This window comes from Phyllostomus discolor, chromosome 8, assembly GCF_004126475.2.
Source record: "Phyllostomus discolor isolate MPI-MPIP mPhyDis1 chromosome 8, mPhyDis1.pri.v3, whole genome shotgun sequence".
Taxonomy (NCBI): domain Eukaryota; kingdom Metazoa; phylum Chordata; class Mammalia; order Chiroptera; family Phyllostomidae; genus Phyllostomus; species Phyllostomus discolor.
This window is the reverse complement of record NC_040910.2, coordinates 81,545,006-81,566,313: the sequence shown is the minus strand read 5'-3', so window position 1 is coordinate 81,566,313 and position 21,308 is coordinate 81,545,006. Positions and strand designations below refer to the sequence as shown.

General features: G+C 51.0%; 1 protein-coding gene across 3 annotated transcripts in view; it reads right to left on the bottom strand.

The window, feature by feature from the left end:
* The window catches only part of RHBDL3 (rhomboid like 3), a 48,339-nt gene that overhangs the window by 7,419 nt on the left and 19,612 nt on the right, over positions 1-21,308 (bottom strand). For 2 of the 3 annotated variants that reach the window (XM_028520020.2, XM_028520021.2), the window contains 5 exons: positions 20,887-21,111; positions 17,758-17,906; positions 14,664-14,776; positions 9,511-9,611; positions 1,691-1,751 (listed from right to left, as the gene is read on the bottom strand). In XM_028520020.2, the coding sequence (XP_028375821.1) occupies positions 1,691-1,751; positions 9,511-9,611; positions 14,664-14,776; positions 17,758-17,906; positions 20,887-21,111 (649 nt within the window). The remainder of the gene's footprint in view (positions 1-1,690; positions 1,752-9,510; positions 9,612-14,663; positions 14,777-17,757; positions 17,907-20,886; positions 21,112-21,308) is intronic. The other variant, XM_036033401.1, reaches the window with a different exon arrangement.

The window sequence follows — 21,308 nt, the reverse complement described above, 5'->3', positions numbered from 1 at the left end:
AGTAAAAAAAATGAGGACATTATAAGCAGCCTCTGGGACAACTTAAAGAGGTCCAACATTTGCATCACAGCAGTGCCAGAAGGAGAAGAGAAAGAACAAGAAATTGGAAATCTACTTGAAAAAATAGTGAAAGAAAACCTCCCTGATTTGGCAAAGGAAAAAGAATGCAAGTCCAGGAAGCACAGAGTCCCAAACAAGATAAATGCACAGAGGCTTACTCCAAGACACATCACAATTAAAATACCAAAGGTCAAAGATAAAGAGAGAATCTTAAAGGCAGTAAGAGGAAAGCAGATAATTACCTACAAAGGAGTTACCATAAGACTGTCAGCTGATTTCTCAAAAGAAACTTTGTAGACTAGAAGAGGTTGGCAAGACATATTCAAAGGCATAAAAAGCAGGAACCTACAGCCAAGATTGCTCTACCCAGCAAAGCTATCGTTTAGAATTGAAGGGCAGGTAAAGAGCTTCCCAGACAAGAAGAAACTAAAGGAGTTCATCATCACCAAACCACTATTATATGGAATGTTAAAAGGGCTTATTTAAGAAATAGAAGACCAAAACTACGAATAACAAAATGGCAAAAATACAAATCTATCAACAATTGAATCTAAAAAACAAACTAAGCAAACAAGAACAGAGACAGAATCATGGATACAGAGAGCATTTTGATGGTTGTCAGCTAGGAGGGCATGTGGAGGAATGGGTGAAGGGTGAAGAAGTGAGGGGATCAGAAAGTACAAACACTTAGTTACAGAACAGCCAGGGGGATGTAAAGTGCAGTATAGGAAATGGAGCAGCCAAAGAACTTATACGTATGACCCATGGACATGAACAATGGTGGGGGGATTGCCTGAGGGAGTGAGGGGTGTTGGCTGGAGGGGAGCCATGGGGGAAACATCAGGACAATTGTAAGAGCATAATCAAAACATAATAAAAAAATAAAGTAAAACTAAAATTTGTCAGTAACTTGAGCTTAAAGTCTTCTTGGGCTCCTCTAGTATATTCAGGATCAAGTTAATCTTTCTCTTTGCATTTAAAGCCATTCAGGATTGAACTCCTATGGTCTCTTACGAGAAACACACACAGTCCTAAACCTCATAGGTCAGCTTTGCAGCCAACTTGCAGGCCATGACCCTTCACCCACCTGTGTCTTTGTTCATGCTGCCCCTTGGCGTGAGATGCCCTCTTCCACGGGGTCTACATGGTGAACACCTGCCAGCCTTGAACACTCAACATGACCTTTGCAGGTAGAACTGACTTCTCCTGACCAGGGCCCCCGCCACAGCCCATTTGTAAAGGTTCGTGGATTAGTTACAGTTGGTAAACCTGCTAAAACTACAAGTTTTAACAGGCGCACACACACATATGTTTTTCCAGGGGAGGTACAGGACCCACAAGGTTAAGAAGTTATTTTTCTTGATCTGGGTGCAGGTCACTGAGCTGGGCACTAACGCTGTGTGCACGTCCCCATTTGCATATTAATGGCCATAAAGAGTTTAACAAAGGTTAAGAAGCAGCAGAGCAGCCCGACTTCATCCATCACATCCCACTTCGTCACACACTACTGACACGGCCCTCCCTTTGTTTTCCTTGACCACAAGCCCCTGAAGGACGGGGGCTGTGGCATCTTTATGTCCCCAGGCCCAGTGCAGGGCCCCTCCCACCAGCCTGCCCCGTCAGGACTTACTACAGATCAAGGCCACAGCCATCCGCAGCAGCTTGAATTGGCACTTCATGCCTGACCAGTTCTAGGGAAAAAGGAGAGCTCCGTTAGTGCCAGGTCAGACCACGCCTCTGCAGAAGTATCTCGCCTGAGAAAACCTGGCATTTAAAAAAGTCATCTCCACTATGTCCTGAGTGAGGGGGTTGTGGCTCACTCTCAGACCACACCAGCACGGCTTTGAGATTGTAGGCAACCGTAAGTTATTACCGATGGAAGCGTTTGAGCTGCACGAGCAGAGGAAGAGAATCTCTGTCTCAGGGGAAGAGAGTCCCTGTCCCCACTACACACACAGACAATGCCTAGAGCTGCATTAATTGCTGGGTCCAGGGTTGCAAAGGAATGCAGGACAGCAGACCAAGCAAAGTTAAAGCAGAACCATCAGCATGATTCAAAAATTCAAAATCCTGCATATGAGGAATGAATAACGAGAAGACTCGGGGGTCAAGTTCACTGTTGTCAAGAATCACGTGAGTCAATGATATGAGGAAGACGCACATTCAGTGGAACCTGCAAGCAAAAGACTCAATGGATGAAAACTTCAGGGAGAGAGCTTATTTTAGCAAGAGAGAATAACCAAATTTAATACATACATGTGTGTGGGAACCCGGCATACACGAGAGTCAGAGACCCCGCATGCAGGGAGGTTCAGAGGCAGAAAGGAAACGTGGGTATGTAAGCCCTCCTGAGCTAGGGGTGAGGAAGGGAGGCTTGGGGGCTTCAAAGGGCCCCTGCAGGATGATAAGAGCACGTGCTTAGTAAACAGAAGTTTGTTCTGCCCTACAGGTAGGTCCAAAGAGGTTATCTGTAGTGATCTCTTACTAAGGGCAAGGCTTTTAATTAAAGTTCTTCTAGGTAGTTAAGGGAGGGGCAGAAATTTCTTTCGAGCCCAGCAGCTAAAGTTGCCTTTAGCTCAAAACAATCTGTCTACCACAGCAGCACATCTTGGGTGACTCATTTTGAACCCCCATAGCTCCTTCCTCTGAAACTGCCCTGAAACCCAACATCCCAGAAGCTGGATTGGTAGATTGTTCTGTATCTCTATAAACTGGTCTCGGTCTTGAGGAAAGTTCAGTTCAGGTACACAGTTGTGTCTCATTTCGGGATGCAGGTGGGCTCCCAAAGCTAGGGTTATGGTTGCAAGCAGTCAGGCATTTAATACGAGATATCTCTATGGAGACAAAAGAAAAACAAAGGCTAATGATGGGAGCAGACTAGCCTCAGTTCCTGAGTTCTGAAGGCAGCAGCTGAGATTCCTGCATGTCTGTCTCTAATCATCTTCAGATGGAGTGAAGGCAGGCGGTTACAGTCTGATAAATTCAGAGAAAGGAGAAAGATTTTTTAAAAAAAATCTCAGAATAAGTTTCCATCTCTAATAAGCAGAGCTGCCCAAAGATGGGACGGTCTGTCTTGGGGGACAGTGTTTCTCATCATTGACACTGAGGGGCTCAAACGGGGCTTTGCATCACTTGGAGGGGATGCTCTAGAATTGGGCTTTGGAAAGGGGGTGGGCCAGATGGCCTTCAAACCAGTCCCTCTTTCCCCTGAGACTCTCTGAACACTCTGAACCTCCAAAGCAGATGAACAGAGCACGATTATTTGCCTGACAAAAGGAGTTTTCACTTTACAAAAGACCTCGCCACAGGGTTCCTTTGACAGGGACTCCTGCAGAGCATTCAAAGCTCTACTTCATTTATACGCATGTGTGATGTGCACACACAGAAACCCATCAGACCCAGGGAAGCGGGTGACTGGGTGCAGCCAGGGGCTTCTGTTCCCTCCCCACCCACTCTGCCTTTGCTGCCCGGCCCAGGCCCAGCGCGAGGCAGGGGGGAGGGGGGACCCGTCTCACACTCCTTCGACATTGAGGGACACGTGTTGAACTTCACAGAGGCCCTGAACACTGGCACACACAATAACGTCTACAGAAGCTTCAGTGGAGTAAGCAGGATGCAGGGAAGCTGCCCAACAGAGAGAAATCCTATGGCATTGGGCTTCTTGCCTCTCACGCCTCTTTCCCTCATTACTCCTCACTGGCTGGCAAGTCCTTCTTCACAAAAGGCAAGGTGGGCAACACACGGCCCCTCTTTAGATGGGGGAAGTCTAATCTTTGCTCACTGACATGGTCTATGCCGAGAAGCAGATGGCAGGACAGCGCTGTCGCCTCCTGGTGGAAGGTGGTGCTCTCCCCTGACGGGGCAACCCATTCTGAGCTCGCCCAGTCAGCTGATGGAGGGCAGCCCCTCCCTCCATCCTTCCCCAGCTCTTCTCCAGGCTGAAATGTCAGGATGATGGGTAGGTCCTTGGGAGTCACCTGATGGACCATCCTCTCCTAAAGGGGACACCGTTACCAGCCACCAACAAAATGGCCCTCCAGTCCCCGTGACAGGGAGCTCACCACCCCCTGGGGCAGCCCTGTGAAGGGGCTCTGATCACTGAAAGGTTCTTCCTGCTGCCCCGCCAGGCTCTGCCTCTCTGTGAGACCCATCCAGGGTCTTAATTCCCCGAGAAGTGACACCATATTCATAGCAGTATTACTCGCAACAGCCAGGTGTCCACCAATGGGTAAACGGAGAAACAAAAGGTGGTATGCCCATACAAACAGAGTATTATTCAGCCTTAAAGAGGAAGACTCTGATACATACCATAAACATCACTGAATGGACCCGGAAGGGGGTGCTGATGACCACACAGTGGTGTGACTGTACTTAGCGATACTGAATGTACACTTAAAAATGGTCAAGATGGTATATCTTATGTATATTTACTGCAATTAAAAAGTGATACAGAACACTTCTAGTATCCCTTTTCCTCCCAAAAACCCTCTGAAATCTTACCTGAACAGCGTACTTTTCCCTGAGCTCCGAGTGATAATATCAAGCAAACTAAGTCTAGGATGTATTGGCTGCTCTCTCTGTCTGATGCCCCATCTCGCCCCTCTCTGGGATCTGCCTTAGAAAGCATGGTCCACATACTTGGTCTGGAAGGATCACTGATGGTCATCAGAACTCCTTTTGCTCCAGGGCCCCCACTGGTAAATTTGAAATAACAATAGTGCGTGTCTCAGTTCCTACCTCACAGGGTCGTTGTGACAGGGAAATAGGCTAACACACGTGCAGTACCAAGAACACTGCCTGGCATGCGGCAAACACCATGTAAATGCCTGACACCAGCATCTTGATCTGAGGCAAAGACGGTGAGTTTGCCCTGCACAACGGCTTTAAATCTTCTGAACCTCAGTAACCTTGGACAGAGCCCGGGCGCTCTGGCTTTGCCACAGTGCTTCACGTGCAACACCTGCCTGGCCCCCGAAGGCACTGGAGTTTGCCATGCTGATCCATTCACACTCTCTCTCCCGCCCTTTAAGGAAGAAGAAGCTGAGGGTCCCAGAGGACTAGTTCAAGGTCATACACAGTGAGTTAATGGTGAGACTGAAAGGATTCCCAATCCAGGGCTCTGCCTGCCCACACTTGTGGGACAGAGTCATTTCCCGTTTCTCCTTGCTGTCTGTGCTGGCTGTCCCCAAAACGAAGCAGTCTCCCAGCAGCTGAGGGGTTAAGCAAGAAAGTCACCCCTTCCCACCAGCTGCCTCATTTCCCCAACCCCATTATTCCTGCTAATAAAATGAGTGCAGTTAAACAACAGGAGAGAAGAAAAAAAAATCTCACACACAGCTAGCACTGCTGCTGCTATAAATGTTGGAAAGCTCAGAGGCCCCTGGGGAATGCAAACCTTTTGCAGGCCTTTTAATTTCACTCTCTCCCGGAGCCTTGCAGGGTGCGATGGGAACTCACCCAGGCCAAGCCAGGCAGTAACCAGTCCCTCAGGCATCTACCAGTTAACAGCTCAGAGGCTGAAACCCAGGCAGGGAGCTTCCTTTCAACATAGCTTTACATATTCTGGGTAGAAACTGTGTTTTTGTTTTTGTTTTTTAATGTTATTGATTTTAGACGGAGGGAAAGGAAGGGACAGATTGAGGGAGAGAAACATGGATGTGAGGGAGCGACATCAATGGGTCGGTCGCCTCTCACACGTGCCCTGACCGGGGATGGAACCCGTGACCCTGGCAGGCGCCCTGACTGGGAATCGGATCCGCAACCTTCTGGTTCGCAGGGCAGTGCTCCAGCCAACTGAGCCACACCGGCCAGGTCTAGAAATAGTTTTTTTTGTTAAACGACTTCAAGAAAACCGGACAGAGGACACGGAAAAGCATGACACATACTTTAGGGAGTGATTATTGGTTCCACAAAAGGATTTTTACTTAATAAAGTGAACCTTATGACATAAGGATTTTTGTGTCACTTAGTAATCTTTCCTTGTGCTTTCACAATATGGTGTAATTTGTGAAAATTCAGATCTCAAACAGATAAGGAAAACATCTCTCATATGGAACAAAGTGTGAGTACATATCTTGCATATTTAAAAATGGAAATCTGGTCTAGGGGCCCCAGAAAAATGCAATTAATAAATTATTTAAGTATGGGTACCCTTATACACCCAGTGTTTAACAAGTCTTGACTGTAGGTCTCCTGGCTCATCCAGATCTTTTGTTGAAATAGTTTCTAAATTTAATCCCTGGGTGTAAACGGCAAGCTTCTTGAAACGCAGAGTATTTTCATAAAAAATAAGGCATGCTTTGATTTGAGGCAGAATCTCTCATTGAAACAGGCAGCCCTGGGAACCCAAGTGTCAAACATTTTTCTATTATGTATCTAAAGCAAAAAGGACTCATTTTCTGATTTCCCTATGTATGGACATCAGGCAGAATTTATCAAGGTAAAAATGACATGTATACAGCCCTGGCTAGGTGGCTCAGTTGGTTGAAGCATCGTTCCACACACCAAAAGGTTGTGGGTTCAACCCCCAATGGGGGCTGTACAGGAGGCAACCGATTGATGTGTCCCTTTCACATTAATGCTTCTCTCTCTCTCTCTCTCTCTCTCTCTCTCTCCCCCTTCCTCTCTCTCTCAAAATCAATACTAAACATATCCTTGGGTGGGGACTTAAAAACATTGTACATGCACAAATATACATGCACACACATACAGGCTCTCCCAGCTACGGGGTGGTTCACCCTACGGGAAGCATCTTCTCACCCATTTCTTCACGTCTTCCTCACAACTACCTTGTGAAGGAGGGATCACAGCTGGGGAAACGGAGGCCCTAAGAGGCTGAGGAACCCACAGCCACTAAAACGGCGATGCCCGCACTCACATCCGGACTGTCCGTCAGTTAGGCCAGTGCCGCGTCTCCTCTCCAATCTGACCAGCGGTTTTGCTGTGTGCACAGACACGGACCAACCTTCATTTTGGAATTAAAACCAGGGGCATATTTATTCGGTTGAGCCACATGAAAATGGCAATGCTGAAGTGCTTCTGACCCACAGAAATGGCAATTTCATATGGTTGGACCCAGTGCATCTCTGAAGTGCTGGGCACCGAGCTAATTGGGGTAAAGGTGGCCTCTTGACGAAAGGAAACCAACTTTTTGAAATGAGAAAATGAGATTTTTTTTTTCACCATCAAACGAGTACCACACCACTTTCCAAGGAAAGGCACCCACCCGTACGTCACGCTCTGGGCACTACGAAGCTCCCCGCTGGCCAGGGCAAGCCGTGCCCTCTGGGAAGGGCAATGGGCTCCCGGAGGTGCCACAGGCACGGGCTGCTTGCCAGAAAGCAGCATAGCCTGGAATGAATCTGCTTTCACACCTCTCTCCTCAGCCCCCGGCCCTGCCCCTGGGTTCTCGGGGTGGTCTGCCCTCACCATGGGAACTCCTGGGGCATCAGGGCTGTTTCCCAGGGTGTGGGGAAGGGGTGGAGACCGAGCATCCTTAGGAACTCCTGTCTGCTTCTTCTTTCCCGTGTTCTCCTGGTTGTGCTTGTGCATCCCCTTACTCACAGACGTGTCTTGGAGGGGAAGAAGGGTGGTTCGCATTTCCTTCCCCTACAGAAGGAACTGGGGCAGGGGGAGGGGGAGTGCAGGAGGCGGAATTCGGAGGAAAAGCTGTGTCTGGGGAAAGCGGTGGCACTGATACAGAATGACCCATTTATGTGGGCCGTGTGAGGCGGCACGGCGCTCCCAGGTTCTCAGCAGACCAAGCCGTGTGCGCTCGCGCAAGTGTGTAAACACATGCATGCAGGCACACAGACTCACACCCACACTCACACGGGCTTCCCCAAGCCTGCCGTCGTTCTCCAAGCGCTCCCTGGAAGTTGCCAAAATGCAGGCAGGTAGCAAGTGTAGTCAGCATCCCTCTGTGAGTCCTTCTCTTCCCATCTCTCTTCCTGTCCTTCCTTTCTCCACCCCTGCCCCTCAGTGTGCAAGGGGGACTCTGGTGAAAAGAAAAGGGATGGAGTTGAGGAGTGGGGCAGGTGAGGGTGGCAACACAGGTGAAATGGGAAAATGTGGGAACTCCCCAAACACACGAAACTGATGAATATTCACTCACACATCTGCCACGTGGTGGACATAGTGATGAGGAGGGAGGCAAGTGCAGAAGGACCCCAGAGAGAAGCTATGACTTTTCTGGACATTGTTCATTCCTTCCTTCCTCACTCACCACAGTTAGTGACATTACTCACCATGTGTCCAGCCCTATCCCAGGCACTGGGGAAACAGATGAGTCAGGTCTGGGACCTGCCTGGAGGCTCCCAGGCCAGCAGGGGCGTTAGCCAGGGTCAGCCACGCACTGCCAGTGACTCCTCCTTCGGCCTCCGAACTCCAGACTGCTTCCAAAACATGGAAGCAGTCTCCCTGGCCTCCTGGGAAACTATCGGATGGACCCTAGCTTCTTGCCTGGAAGACCCCATCTCTATTTGGAGTCTACCGGGGCCTGTTCTGCGAGGATCGGGGTTTAAGTCAACACTTACACCGAGTGGTTATTTCCACTTTATCTCATTGCTCACACATCATCCCATTCCGCAGCGGCAGAAACTAAGCACAGAGCAGTGCAGTCGTTTGCCCCAGGGCACGGCTGGGATGCAGATCCGGGCTCACTGGCTCCACAGCCCAGGCTCCTTCCTAACCGTTCACTACATGGCCTTTTAGGAAAAGACAAACGGGAGAGAAATGGAAGGGCGGTGTCCGCCACGGTGACGGCTGACGTAGGAGAACAACACCTGAGCGGTCTTCAGATGTGGCTTCAAGTCCTGATTCTGCCACAAGCTGTGACTTCGGCAAATCACTTAATGTCTCAGAGCTGCCTTCTTTGCTGCACCCCTCCCCCGAATTCCGGTATCCTTTTCAAAACAATTTTTTTCTTGATTTACTCTTTATTGTATTTTTTCATTACCATTTAATCCCCTTATACTTCCCTCCTCCCGGCAATCACCGCACTGTTGTCCACATCCATGTGTTTTTTCCTTTTTTCAGAGCTTTTTTTTAATCCGAGAATTTTGATGCAATGACCTCTGAGTTCCCTTTATTTTCAACAATCTATGACAAACCACCAATTAAAATTACGATGATGCATGCTAGTGGTTAAGAATTTTAACCCTTTTAAAAGTCACTGAGTGGGAAAGAGGTGGAATACGGAGACGGGGCAATTCCTAGGCAAGGCCGAGGTTGGAGAAACTACGAATCACACTTGGAGGAGCCCCGTGTGCAATGGGCCCGCAGACGGTGGGGAGTGTCTGTAGACTTTGCTACCAGCCAGGTCTATCCCGCACTTGCTGCGCCTGGGGGGGAATGCAGATGAGAATCCAAAACCCAGCTTGTAGCCCATTAAGGGGCTGGAGACAGCTGAGGGGAGCCCACAAAAGGCATGCTGGGGCAGGAGGTGCTCACCATCACGATGTTGGCCAGGTGTGCAGAGACGAGCGCATACACCCCTCCAGAGGAGCCCACGACCGGCGCGGTCATGTCAGCCACGGACACCGCCAAGGATCCTGGGGCAGGGAGAGAGCGAGAATTCAGAACGCTGGAGGCAGCTCCCCACCCCCACCTGGAGCCCTCAGATGCCACAGGCTTGGGGTTAAGACCCCAGAGCAAAAGGCTCCGTCTCTCCCTCCCTTGATCCCATGTTCCCTTGGAGCTCCCTAGGGGATTAATTTATGGCTCGAAAGAACCATTTGATTCAAACTTCTCCTCTTATAGATGGGAAACAAAGACTCAACAGAGGAAACTGAACATCTGCCTCTCAATCCAACCTCTGCCTTCCAATGTGCCAGCTCAGGGTCTGGGGCAATGACACACACGACAGGAGCAGTGGCTGCAGAACAGGGGCCACGTACGGGGCACTGCAGGTCAGACACTGGCCAAACAGAGATGAAGAGACTGAGCCCAGAGTCACCCGGTCAGAAGGACAGGAACCTGGATTTGAGTCCAGGTCTGCTGGTCACACGGCCTGTGCTCTCGGCCTTGATAGCAGCCAATCCCCCAACGGGCACGGAAGTCAGCTCCCCACTCTGCCGTCACTCTCTCTGCTCTGCAGCATCTAGAAACAGCTGAGAGCACCCCCAACCTTCCCCCCAGCCGAGTGCGATCACAGAAGGCCAACAGGATTTCCAGAGCAAACGGGGCTTCTTTGGAGGGAAAAAAGGTCCTTGAAAAGTCCCCAGGAAGAGAGGGAGAGAGATGATGTCAGACCCTCTGGGGGAAAGAAAGGTATAGACTCTTGGTCCAGGGGATGACAAACTTTTGTCCTGGGAGGAAAGCTGGGCAGAGAAGAGATGGGAAATGTATTGTTTGGGTCTCATTTCAGTGTGATCAATGCTTTGGCTTCCAGGGAAGGACATGGGAGACTAAAAATAACTGGGAGGTAGAGCCCAGGGCCCAGAGGAGGAGAGGTGGCTGGCCTGGGGAAGTGTGCAGAAATCTCCGCTGGAAAATGCCTGCAGGCTCAGGAGCCAATTAGCAGCTGTCTGGGTGGAGAGAGGAGGATGGGCAGGAGGCCAAATTGGGCAGGTTCCATGGGAGTGGAGGGCCCACTACTCGCCTCCTAAGGAACCAGAACACCTGACACGCTGGGCATGGTGAGCCCTGTAACCTCATCCGCCTTCTCCCCACGTACCCGCCCCACCTCTCCCAAGGCTCCTTGGCTCACTGACATCCTTCAGAGAAGAGATCCCCGCAACAGATTCTTGGTCTCAAGGGGGATGTGATTTCCCAGGAAAACACAAACTATCCACTGAGAACTCCCAAGTCCTTCTGCCCTCCCAGGGCAACTATAAATCTTTCTTCTCGCCTTTCATGTCTTCCCTCAGGCTTTAATTAAGTATTGATCTATTGTCAGATAACTTTTTTTTTTAACTGCCTAGCCATGGGGTCAACCATATAGAAGAGGGGGAAAAAATCCCAGGGTGGCAAATAGGATCTGCATGACAAAGGATTCCCACGCTCTCCTGGGCGCTGGCTGGGAAGGCTGCATTGCAGGGCAGTGAGGGCTGGCTGCTCGAGCTGCTTGCTCCTCGGTTGCTCCTCATTAATTACCGTTGGGACGCAGAAAGCCTCCCTGGCCTGGCCTCTCCCCTCAGCACGGGTCCCGACAAATGGGCCCAGATCCTGCTCCCTCGGCCTCCCCAGTGTGGTCCATCCACCAGGGGAAGAGGCATCAGCCTCCACACACTGACCTCTCCCTCACCCTACCCGAGGATCAGAGTCCTGACCCCAGGGTCAGGGGGCAGCCTGGGATCCTGGAAGAAGTATGGAGTAGGGGCAGTGGGGGGCGTGGCTGGCTGATTGTGTGACTGTGGGCACCGCTCCTGAATTCTCTGGGCTTCAGTTTTCCCACCTGTGAAATGAGGAGGTCCCGGGCTTTCCAACTTTTGAGAAGTGAAACCCTTTTTCAGTGGAAACCTCACCTAGCTCCTACCCCACGGAGCACAGCAGAGAGAGCAGCTCTGGCTGAATGGGGGCGGGGCCTGGGAAGCGAAGTTTGCCACCCCCTGGAGGGAACCTCAAAGGTTCTTTTCAAGTTAGAAATTCAATCATTTGAGTCTTGGCCTCAGATCTAGGTCTGAGGCTCAAGACACTGGTTCTGGCATCTTGAAGGTGACAATTTGGGACCCACCTACCCTACCTTTGTGGCACAGACTTTCCTCAAGTGACTGCAGATTGGCCCTGGACTAGAGGGACTGGAGGAGATCCAATTCAGACACGGGCATGTATGCGTATCCATATACTAACAAAGGCCATCTCTGGCAGGCAGCCTGGGCCAGGTAGGATTCCACCCAATGGATGACAGTTCAATAAGGCCAGTATGAATTCCATGGAGGTGATTCCAGGGCGGCACAGGATGGGGAGAGAGTAGCAAGGCGGAGTGACACACCACAGCTCTGCACAGCAGCGGACCAAAGTCTAGTCTGGACTACGAATCCCCCCCAAATTCTGGGTCCATGCCTGCACACAGATAAGCCCGTGGCTTCGCCATAATGCGCAGCTGCGATCATTGTAGCCTGGAAAATTTAAAGCAGGTGTTCTCCGACATCTCCCTTGGCCATTAAAAGAATTCCAAATAAAAATTGGCAGAACATCTCCCTTTAAGCAATGTAACTTTATTTGTCTGCATACTCTTCCATTTACTCCACAGCTATCTGTGCTTAATATGTGCCAAACCCTGTGTTAGGCTCTGGGGCTGCACACGTGACTTATAATTGATATAATCTACAAAATAAAAGCTTGGTGGAGCATTTCGGATACTGGTTTTTAAAAAAGTTAAATGGTTAGCCAGCTAATTGTTAACCAGAGGTGAAATGCACACTGGCCTCCGCACAGGTGGAGCAGGAGTTTCCACCCTGGGTCTAGCACTTCTTGGCTGAGCAAATTGAACAAGTCATTGCACTGTTCTGATGCACCTGCGAAACAGGGGTGACGGCACCCACCTCTTTGGGTGGCTGTGCTGAATACAGCAGAGGCTACAGGTGAAGCCTTCGTCACGTGCCTGGAGTCCTGGACGTGCTCAGCAGCAGTGAGCTCTCGCTACAAAATGTGATGGCCTTGGATTTGGAACATTTTCACTGGGCAGGAATTAAAGGGCAGGACCCGATGTCTACTGAGACCTCCCTGGGTTTCTGGCCACGAAAGTATCTGCACAAAGGGAAATGCCTGCCTTTTGGTTCTTGTCACAGGACAGTGGTTTAGAGCGCAGCCTTTGGGGTTAGACAGCCTGGGTGTGAGCCCAGCTTCGCCACTTCCAGCTGTCTTCTCGGGCTCCCTAAGCCTCGGTTTCTGTATCTGTAACAAGTGAAGAGTAACCATACTCTTATAGCCTCACGGATTTTCTGTGAGGGTTAAATAAAATAGGGCCTGCACAGGACAGGCATTGGGTCTCTGGCTATACATCCAGGGTCTAGCTGTCTGTGAATGGGTCCCCTTTCTGAGCAGAGAGGGGGGAAGGGGTGCAGGCAGATCCGTTGACGCAGTGTTGGAGACAGCACGCTGTGTTGTGACGGGAGTGCCTTTGCGTCTGCACTGTGACTCACACAGCACAGAGTGCATCCGGGGCTCTGTGACACAGCCCCGCTCCGTTGCATCTAGCGAGCGAGCTCCCCTGTGCACCACCCCACCCTGTGCTGGCGTCACCGGGGAGTGACACCTGCACTGTCTCCTGCTGGGTGTCGTCTGGTTTTGGTGGGGCCTGAGTCATTCTGAATCGTATTTCAGTCTTCTGGCTTACTGGCACTCCCATCTAACCGATGCCCAACCGCAAGTGTTCTGCGTGTCTTTCCTGTTCCTCACCATTAACCATCTGGGTCTCCGAGTATCTAGTTTTGGAAAATGTGGCCATAAATCCCCAGATGTCAAGACCTGGGCGGGGGGGCAGCTCAGTCAGTCTGGCTCACAGAGATGCTCATTAGACCTTTGTTCCAGGACATTGAAGGTGCTGGATTCTGGGACAGGCTGGTGTGGGTGCTGTTCAAGGTGGCCAGGTTTCTCACCTCAGCGCCTGGAGCAGCGAAGGAGACAGCACTGGACCACATCCAGGCCAAGGCGTCGGGAATCAGCAGGCCGGCCTGCGTGGTGGGGGTGAGGCCCTTCCCCTGTTGATTCCTGAAGCCACGTCCGTTATGCCTGGGACCACACCTGCCGGTTGTTTACAAGGCTGATGGTGTCCCACTCTCCTGATGACAACTTTAATGCTACTCAGAAAGGATTAAGATCTTACTTAAACATACACACCAAGCTCTCTTGGGCACAGCTGTCAAGGTGAAGAGCTGAGGCGGCAAACCTTGTTCAAAAAAAAAAAAAAACCCACCCAGCAATAAAGTTGGAACATCGTGAGAGATTCCTGGTGCAGACTTTCCCTGCACAAACCTGCTCTGCTGTCCCCAGCTCACCCGGCCCGCCTCACCTCACACTGCGGAGGAAGTCAGGCTGCCCCTGAGCTCAAGGCCATGACCACCTGCCATGAGAGCTGAGTCAGCCGGGGGCCCCAGACTCCTCGGGCTAGCATGAGCACTTACTACCTTTTAGGCCAGACTCTCTCCTGTCAGCAGTGAGTCAGTCAAGGGGACAGTGGCCAGGTGGGCAGAGGCCAGGTCTCCCTTTGGGTACAGGTGCTGGCCTGGCCAGGGAGGCACCAGGCTTCACCCACAGTATGGGTGTCTCCACAGGGATCGCACTCTGCCCTCACACAGTTTATATAACACCGTTACTCCATTTGTTAGCTCACCTCGCCATCCCAACACCCTGCAGGCAGATCTTATTAGCTCCCTCTTACAGCTTAATGGGGCCAAGAGAGGTGAAGGAATGCCCCCAAGTTCACACAGTGACAACACGGGGGTATGACGACTGAAAGCCCAGTCAGTCTGCCTATTCCAAATCCTGTGCTCTCCTCTCCAGGGAGGTGGGGAGATTTGCCTGAAGAACAACCCTAGTCTTCAGGAGCTTTGGTGACGAGGGTCCTGGGTCCCCTGAAAGCCTGGGGCTTGCCTGACCCCATGAGGATTCCCGGCCCCCCTGGGCAGGTTTCTCCTATAGACTAGGGCCCTCCCGCCTACCTGCCACAACACCAGCCACGTAGACAAGCCCAATGCGGGTTGCTCCATGCACCATCTCCAAGGGCACCCCCACCAGGAGCTGCAGCGCCACGTTGAGTCCCAGGTGTTCTACCCTGCACAGAGAGGCCACACTCCATTCATTGGTCTATCCACCCATGCGTTTATGCAGCAAACACTGAGCGCCGGGATGCTGGGGATCCAGCAGCGAACAAGACCCTATACCTGCCTTTGAGGAGCTCATGGTCTGGGGTGATGGGGGACAGGAATTACACGACAGACAGATCACCTTGGAAAGAGTGTTCTTTCCATACCTGTCCCTCCACCTGAGGCAAGAACATGTGCAGGGCCTGGGCAGGAACTGGCAGGGTCTGCACTTGCCTCAGTGAGAGAGGCTAACTGTGGTCAGGATCCAGCAACGCCATTGGTTGACACATGAAAAGCCAAGACCCAGGGAGGGGCACTGACTAGCTTGGAGTCACACAGCTGGATAGTGGCAGGCTGGTACCACAGCCCAGGTCTCTGCTCCATTCACCAGGTCACAAGGGCATGCTGGCTTGCTGCTGTTTTGTAAGAGCTACTGATATTTAAAGAGAAAGCTGTTTTCAAAACAAGTGCAAGCAAGCATTAGATATCACTCTTAGAGCTTAATAATTCAGTTATTTTTATATATTTAAATATATCTATATATTTAAATATTTCATTTAAAACCTGAAGGGGGAGGCTTCTCCCTCCTGGTGTGAGAAGGGACCCGTTCTACCCCTAAACTCTCAGGGCTGGGCTTTCTCACCCCTAGAATGCCTTCCTTTTTATCCCATCATGTGACCAGATCTTGTTGCTAAGTGGGGTCCGGCTGAGTGCCTAGGCTACTAGAGAATATCATAACATCGCTATTATTACATTGATGTGTGCTTTCGAGTTTACAAAGCACTTTAACATCCATTAGCTCATATAAACTGAGCCTAGAGCAGCTGGACAGCTCCCTGGGGGTGCTTAAGTTATTGGGTAACAGGCATGTAACAAGGGGTCCGGACGGATGCTGGCCTGGTCTGCAGGGCTCGGCCTGGAGGCCAACTGCACCACTACAGGCAGGACACGTGGGCACCTGCTTCCCCAGGAGGATGCCTGGAAGGTAGCTCGTGTCTCAGATCAGGCTCTGTCCCAAATTCCCACCATGCCTGGAATCTTCTAGCCCCCACCCCACCCCCGACTGTGCCAGCAAAAGGATTCTAGATGAGAAATCTCAGACACATTTACTGAAAAGGAGCTGCGTGGTAGCATCAGGCTCACAGACTGAGAGACTTCAGAGGTTTTCTAGTCCCGTCGCCTTGGTTTGAGCCTAGAACTTGATGAAGAAGAGGCCAGGTGAGAGGAACCCAGAGCTCCTGCCTCCCGAGCAGAACTCTTTCTTCTCTGCCACAGTGGCTTCCAAACTCACCAGCCCGGAGTATGTCCCTGAGCACCAGGTCACCCTGCTGGACTTTCCCTAGGTGCTGGCCAGCTGTCCCTGTCTCCTGTCCACTGCAGCAGCAGTCAAGAGCCCTCCATCAAAGTCACGGGCCTGGAGAGTCCTCCCAGGTTCTCCCTGGGCGGGGAGCCACTCCGGGCTTTCAGCTGGCAAAGGCAGATAATGGATGAGGAGACCATGGAGACATTGTCCATCCTCCCTCCTTACTCCAAAAGGATCAGGGAAGGCCGGAGGGCAGTCCTGCAAACCAGGCAGGTGGTTCCAGCCCACATGCAGCCTCGGGCTTGGGCAGCCTGGGCAGGAAAGTCCCCAGTTCCTGTTGTTGCTAGACCTTGACTCATGAGAAGACTGATACAGGACATGCCTCCCTCACTCTGCTCCTTAACCCTGTGAAATCACAGCCTGGGACACAGCAGGCAAAGCAAACAACAGCCTATGCCAACCGTTCCCTGTGGCTCAGAGTGGAGACATCCATCGGCAACCGTCAGAGTGTCTCCTCACCGCCCCTGCCCTCTCTGGCAGGTGCAGCCCATTGGGGTCGGTGTTGGTGCCGCTTTAGAGGCTCAGCAAGAAGGGGGGCTCACCGTGGGGCTCCCTCTTGCCACTGCAGGTCTTTCTGCAGAGGAACCGGAATGATGGAGCCTCGAGGGCCAGAGGGATCCTCTTCCCATTCCCAGCCCCAGGGCTTCCCCAGACTAACTGTGAGCTCCTTTGTTTCTCTCCCTGGAGAGGCCGTAAAAGACACCATAGAGGTCTGGTGTCCAGGGACTCCGCTTTTCCAGCTCGGCACTTCTACTATGGAAAAACGGTCTCCAGCCAAGATAGCGCTCCTCACGGGAACTGGGCCTGGGCAGTCCCCTGGCCCCATAACAGGTGAGGGGCCCCAGTGAGAACTGACGGCACTCCAGACCTAAAAGAGGCCACACGGCTCTGTAAACAGAACCGTATGCATTGCCAAAACTCCTCAAGAAGACTTTCAGCATACAGGGAGAACACTCGGGAAGAAGGCTGCTTCAATGAGTCTGTCCTTTATTTCAGAGGGGGTACTGATGGGGCGCGCACACACACACACACACACACACACACACACACACAGTTTATAGACAATGAACTTGATAGCTGACCACGTTTCCTCTTTGCTTTGGCTACTAGGAAGCTCAGAAGAAATTTATAATCCACTTCCAGCAAGTACATAGAGCCACAGGCTATGGGTGTTTGTGCTGATTTCACTGTGGCGTTTACGCATTTTCCTCCCTCTGCTTTCCCTTTCCCGTACACTCTCAATAACTCATATGTTGGCATTAGATGGGTTTCAAGAAGCCACTTCAAATTCTGTGTCCAGGGAGATAAACTAAGAAATATGTTTCAAACCAGGCTATCTGGGCCACTTATTTTTCCATAGGGACTCTTAAAAAAGATTTTGTTTATTTATTTTTAGAGAGAATGGAAGGAAGGGAAAAAGAGAGGGAAAGAAACACCGATCGGTTGCTTGTCATATGGGCCGTGACTGGGGATGAACCCACAAGCCAGGCGTGTGCCCTGACTGGGGATCGAACCAGCAACCTTTTGTGTTGTGGGATGATGAGGGCTCCTTAGGGACTGCTGACGGAACAGAAGACAGGTACTCACCCTGCATGCATGAAGATGTATGTCAAGTAGCGCCAAGCCTGTGCTCGGAGCTGCGGGTGGTAAACCAGCGAGTTCTGCAGGTAGCGCGGGTGGGTTACCTGCAGCACAAACTGATCCAGCGACACTCCGTTGTAGAGGAAGAAGGCAACCTGGAGGAAAGCACAGGACGGAGAAGGCCTATTACTAAGTGCAAAACTACACGGGAACCCCTCTCGTGTTGACAGCCGGAACCCTTCCTGGAAGTCGTCTTCTTCCCTTCTCAGTTAATGCGGGGCGCCCCTGCAGCCAGAGCCCGGCCCAGCTTCACCCATCTCTACCCATGTCTGTCTGGTCATTTCATGTTAGAAATGGTCACAAAATGGTCCCATGATCTCTGCCCACACTTCCTTGCTGTGAAGCAGGAAGGGCTTGGAGGATTTTAAACTTTGATTCCTATAGTAATTCACATGCCCATTTGGGGGCAAGGCAACTCCCCATAAGCTGATTTTTAAAAACTCATGATGGGTAAAATACACACAGCATACAGTTTCCCGTCTGAATCAGTGTTGAGTGTACAGCTCAGTGGCACTGAGTATGTTTACACTGTTCGGCAACCAGCACCCCCTCCACCCACGGAGTCTCTCCAGCCTGCAGAACTGACAGTCTGCGCCCGGTGAGCATCAGCTTCCCGTTCTCCTTTCCCCGGTCTCTGGCACCCACAGTTCTCCTCTCTGCCTACGAGTCTGGCTACTCCAGGTGCCACAACTGGCTTATTGCACTTAGCACAACATCATCAAGGTTCACCCACGTTGTGGATTAGGCCACAATTTCCCTCCTTTTTTAAGGATGAATTGTATATATAAACCGCATTCTGCCTATCATTCCTCTGATGATGAATTCTTGGGTTGCTTCCACATTTTCACAACAGTTAGTAATTCCTTTATGAGCATGGGTGTACAAATATCCCTTAGCGTCCCTGCTTTCAATTATGTGGGGAACATACACAGAGGTGGAACCGCTGGAACACGCGGTGATTCTAAGTTTCCTGTTCCGAGTAACCGCCACGCTGTTTCCCATGGGGGCTGCACCGTATTGACATTCCCAGCAACAGTCCACCAAGACCCCAGCTTCTTTACATCCTCGCCTATGGCCCCACCTAGGCAGACTTTGCAAATGACTGGCATACTTACTTAAGCCCTAAAAGGGAACTTAGCTGTTTCTTTTCTGGAACACTCTCTAATATGCATCACTCACGTCCCTGCATTCTTAATCAGGATATGTGCATGACCTTTTAGGGATGCCTCTGGTACTGGTCTAGGTTACAGAACTGATGTCTTCTTCAGGACTGCTTTAAAATTTTGTTTTGTTCTTTCCCAAGGTTCTTACTTCTTTTTTAAAAAAAGTGTTTTTATTTATTTTTAGGGAGAGGGGGAGGGAGGGAGAAAGAGAGGGAGAGAAACATCAGTGTGTAGTTGCCTCTTGCACACCCCCTACTGGGGACCTGGCAGGTAACCCAGGCATGTGCCCTGACTGGGAGTTGAACTGGTGACCCTTTAGTTTGCAGGCTGGCACTCAGTCCACTGAGCTACACCAGCCAGGGCTAGGTTCTTACTTCTTGTTGCTGGCTGGTAGTGAATCCCTTCTATTTTTTCTGTTATAGAATCAGAAAACCAGTTTTCTAGAACTGTATGTAAAACAAAAGCCCTAGGCTTTTGTACAAGGACTTCGAAATAGTTATTTCAACATTTTCTTCTAGATTGGTGGTTTGAGTTTACATAGCTGAGAGTTATGGAAATTTGAAACCAATCTGAACACAGAATCTGGCTTCTCTGGATAACCCTGGACAAATTATTTGAATTCTCTGGTTCTCGATTTCCTGATTTGGAAATGGGGATATGAATACCCACGCTTCCAGGGGTGGGCATGAGGTTTGAAAGAGATGAAACGCACGAAGGCGGCCAGGTGCCAGGCATGCGATCCGTGAAGGCAGCTGTAATTAGTGTCAAGTTCAGGCTGCCTGGGCTGAGCCTGGACTGGCTCAAGCCTCCCAGCTGCTGGACTCTCCTGGGCTCTCCAGGGAACCGTCCTGTCCACCTAACAGGATGCGGGTGGCCTGGCAACAAACACAGCTTCCAAGGCAGCTCGTTATTATTGGTCCTCAGATAGAAAGTTAATAAATAGACCAACACAGTAAGCATTTGCAGAAAGAGTCCAAGAATATCTTACAAAAATTGCAACTTCAATGTGTGTGTGGCTAAAGCCTTAACAGCAGAGGCACTCTGGCCTGCAGACCAGCTATTCTGATTTAGGAGAAAAAAGGAAGAAGAAGAAGAATGATGCCAGGAGGCTTAACGATCCTGCTCTTTGATTGGGAACTTTACAGGAACATGTGCAGGGGTGGTAATTAGGCCTGTGGCTCTGGAGGAGAAACAGCGGAGATTTTATAAAATGCTACAGGGATGCAGAGCGTCCACGCAGGAGCTGGGGTTGGGGGCCCCACAGGTTCTTAGGGTGAACAGCCAAAAGAATTCAGAGTTCCTCACACATGGGCACTGATTCAGAAAGAGGCACCTTTGGGTCCTGTTGTAGGAGCAGGATGCTTTTAGAATAACAATGGGTCTGGATGATCCCCTAAGGGGAGAGTGTTCTTTCAAAATATGTTAAGGCCACCTTTACCTGTTCATAGACACACCCTTGTGTGTGTGTGTGTGTGTGTGTGTGTGTGTGTGATGCTTTGGCGTTCCACTCCCTGGCTCAGGAGGGGGCCTATGGGAGAAGGGGCGCAGGCCTGCTTATTCCTGCTTCACAGGTGGAGGACGGAGGCCCAGGGGAGCAAATGACTGGTCCACAGTACTCACTCGGGGAGGAACAGGAGTAAATGGGCTTTAACGGGTTAGCCCGACTAAATCAGTGAACTTGCTGCACTGCTTGTGTTGCGGTTGTTCGGGTGGGGCGGTCAGATGGGGGTTTTGCTGCAGTGCGCACTGCTGGAAGTAATAACCTCACAACACTGCAACGCCAGCCGCTGGTGGCTCCTCAACCATCGCCTTTTGGTGGAGAAGACGCTGCCCTTCCTCTCGTGATCTCAGTCAACCTCCTGGCCCCCACTCTGCCAAGGCTGAGCAGTCCCTTCCCCACCCTCGTCCTTGCCTCCAGCAGTGTGACCGTGATCATGAACCAGGGCGGGGGGCAGCAGGTGTAACTGTCGTAGTACCACTTCCGGTCAATCTCCCGGGGCAAGGTCTCATAGGCCACGTGGCGGATCAGTCGCTGGGAGAGGTTCAGCCCTTTCTCCTCCAGCAGCGCCTTACTGCAGAGCCTGCGGTTCCCCTGCAGGATGGCCTGGCGGAAGCTGTTGGACCGCTTGTTGCTCATCTGAAGAGGAAACAGGGTGAGGGACAGGGTTAGAACCAGGGTCTCAGGGGAGCCCCAGCCCCTTTCCCAGCCAGCACAGTCCTTAGACCAACCAGGCCTAATCTCACCTTTCTCATTCTCCTGCCACACTTCACAAGAAGCAATACTCGCTGAGCTCTTACGTGTCTGGGATTGTTCCAAGCACTTCACATGTTGGT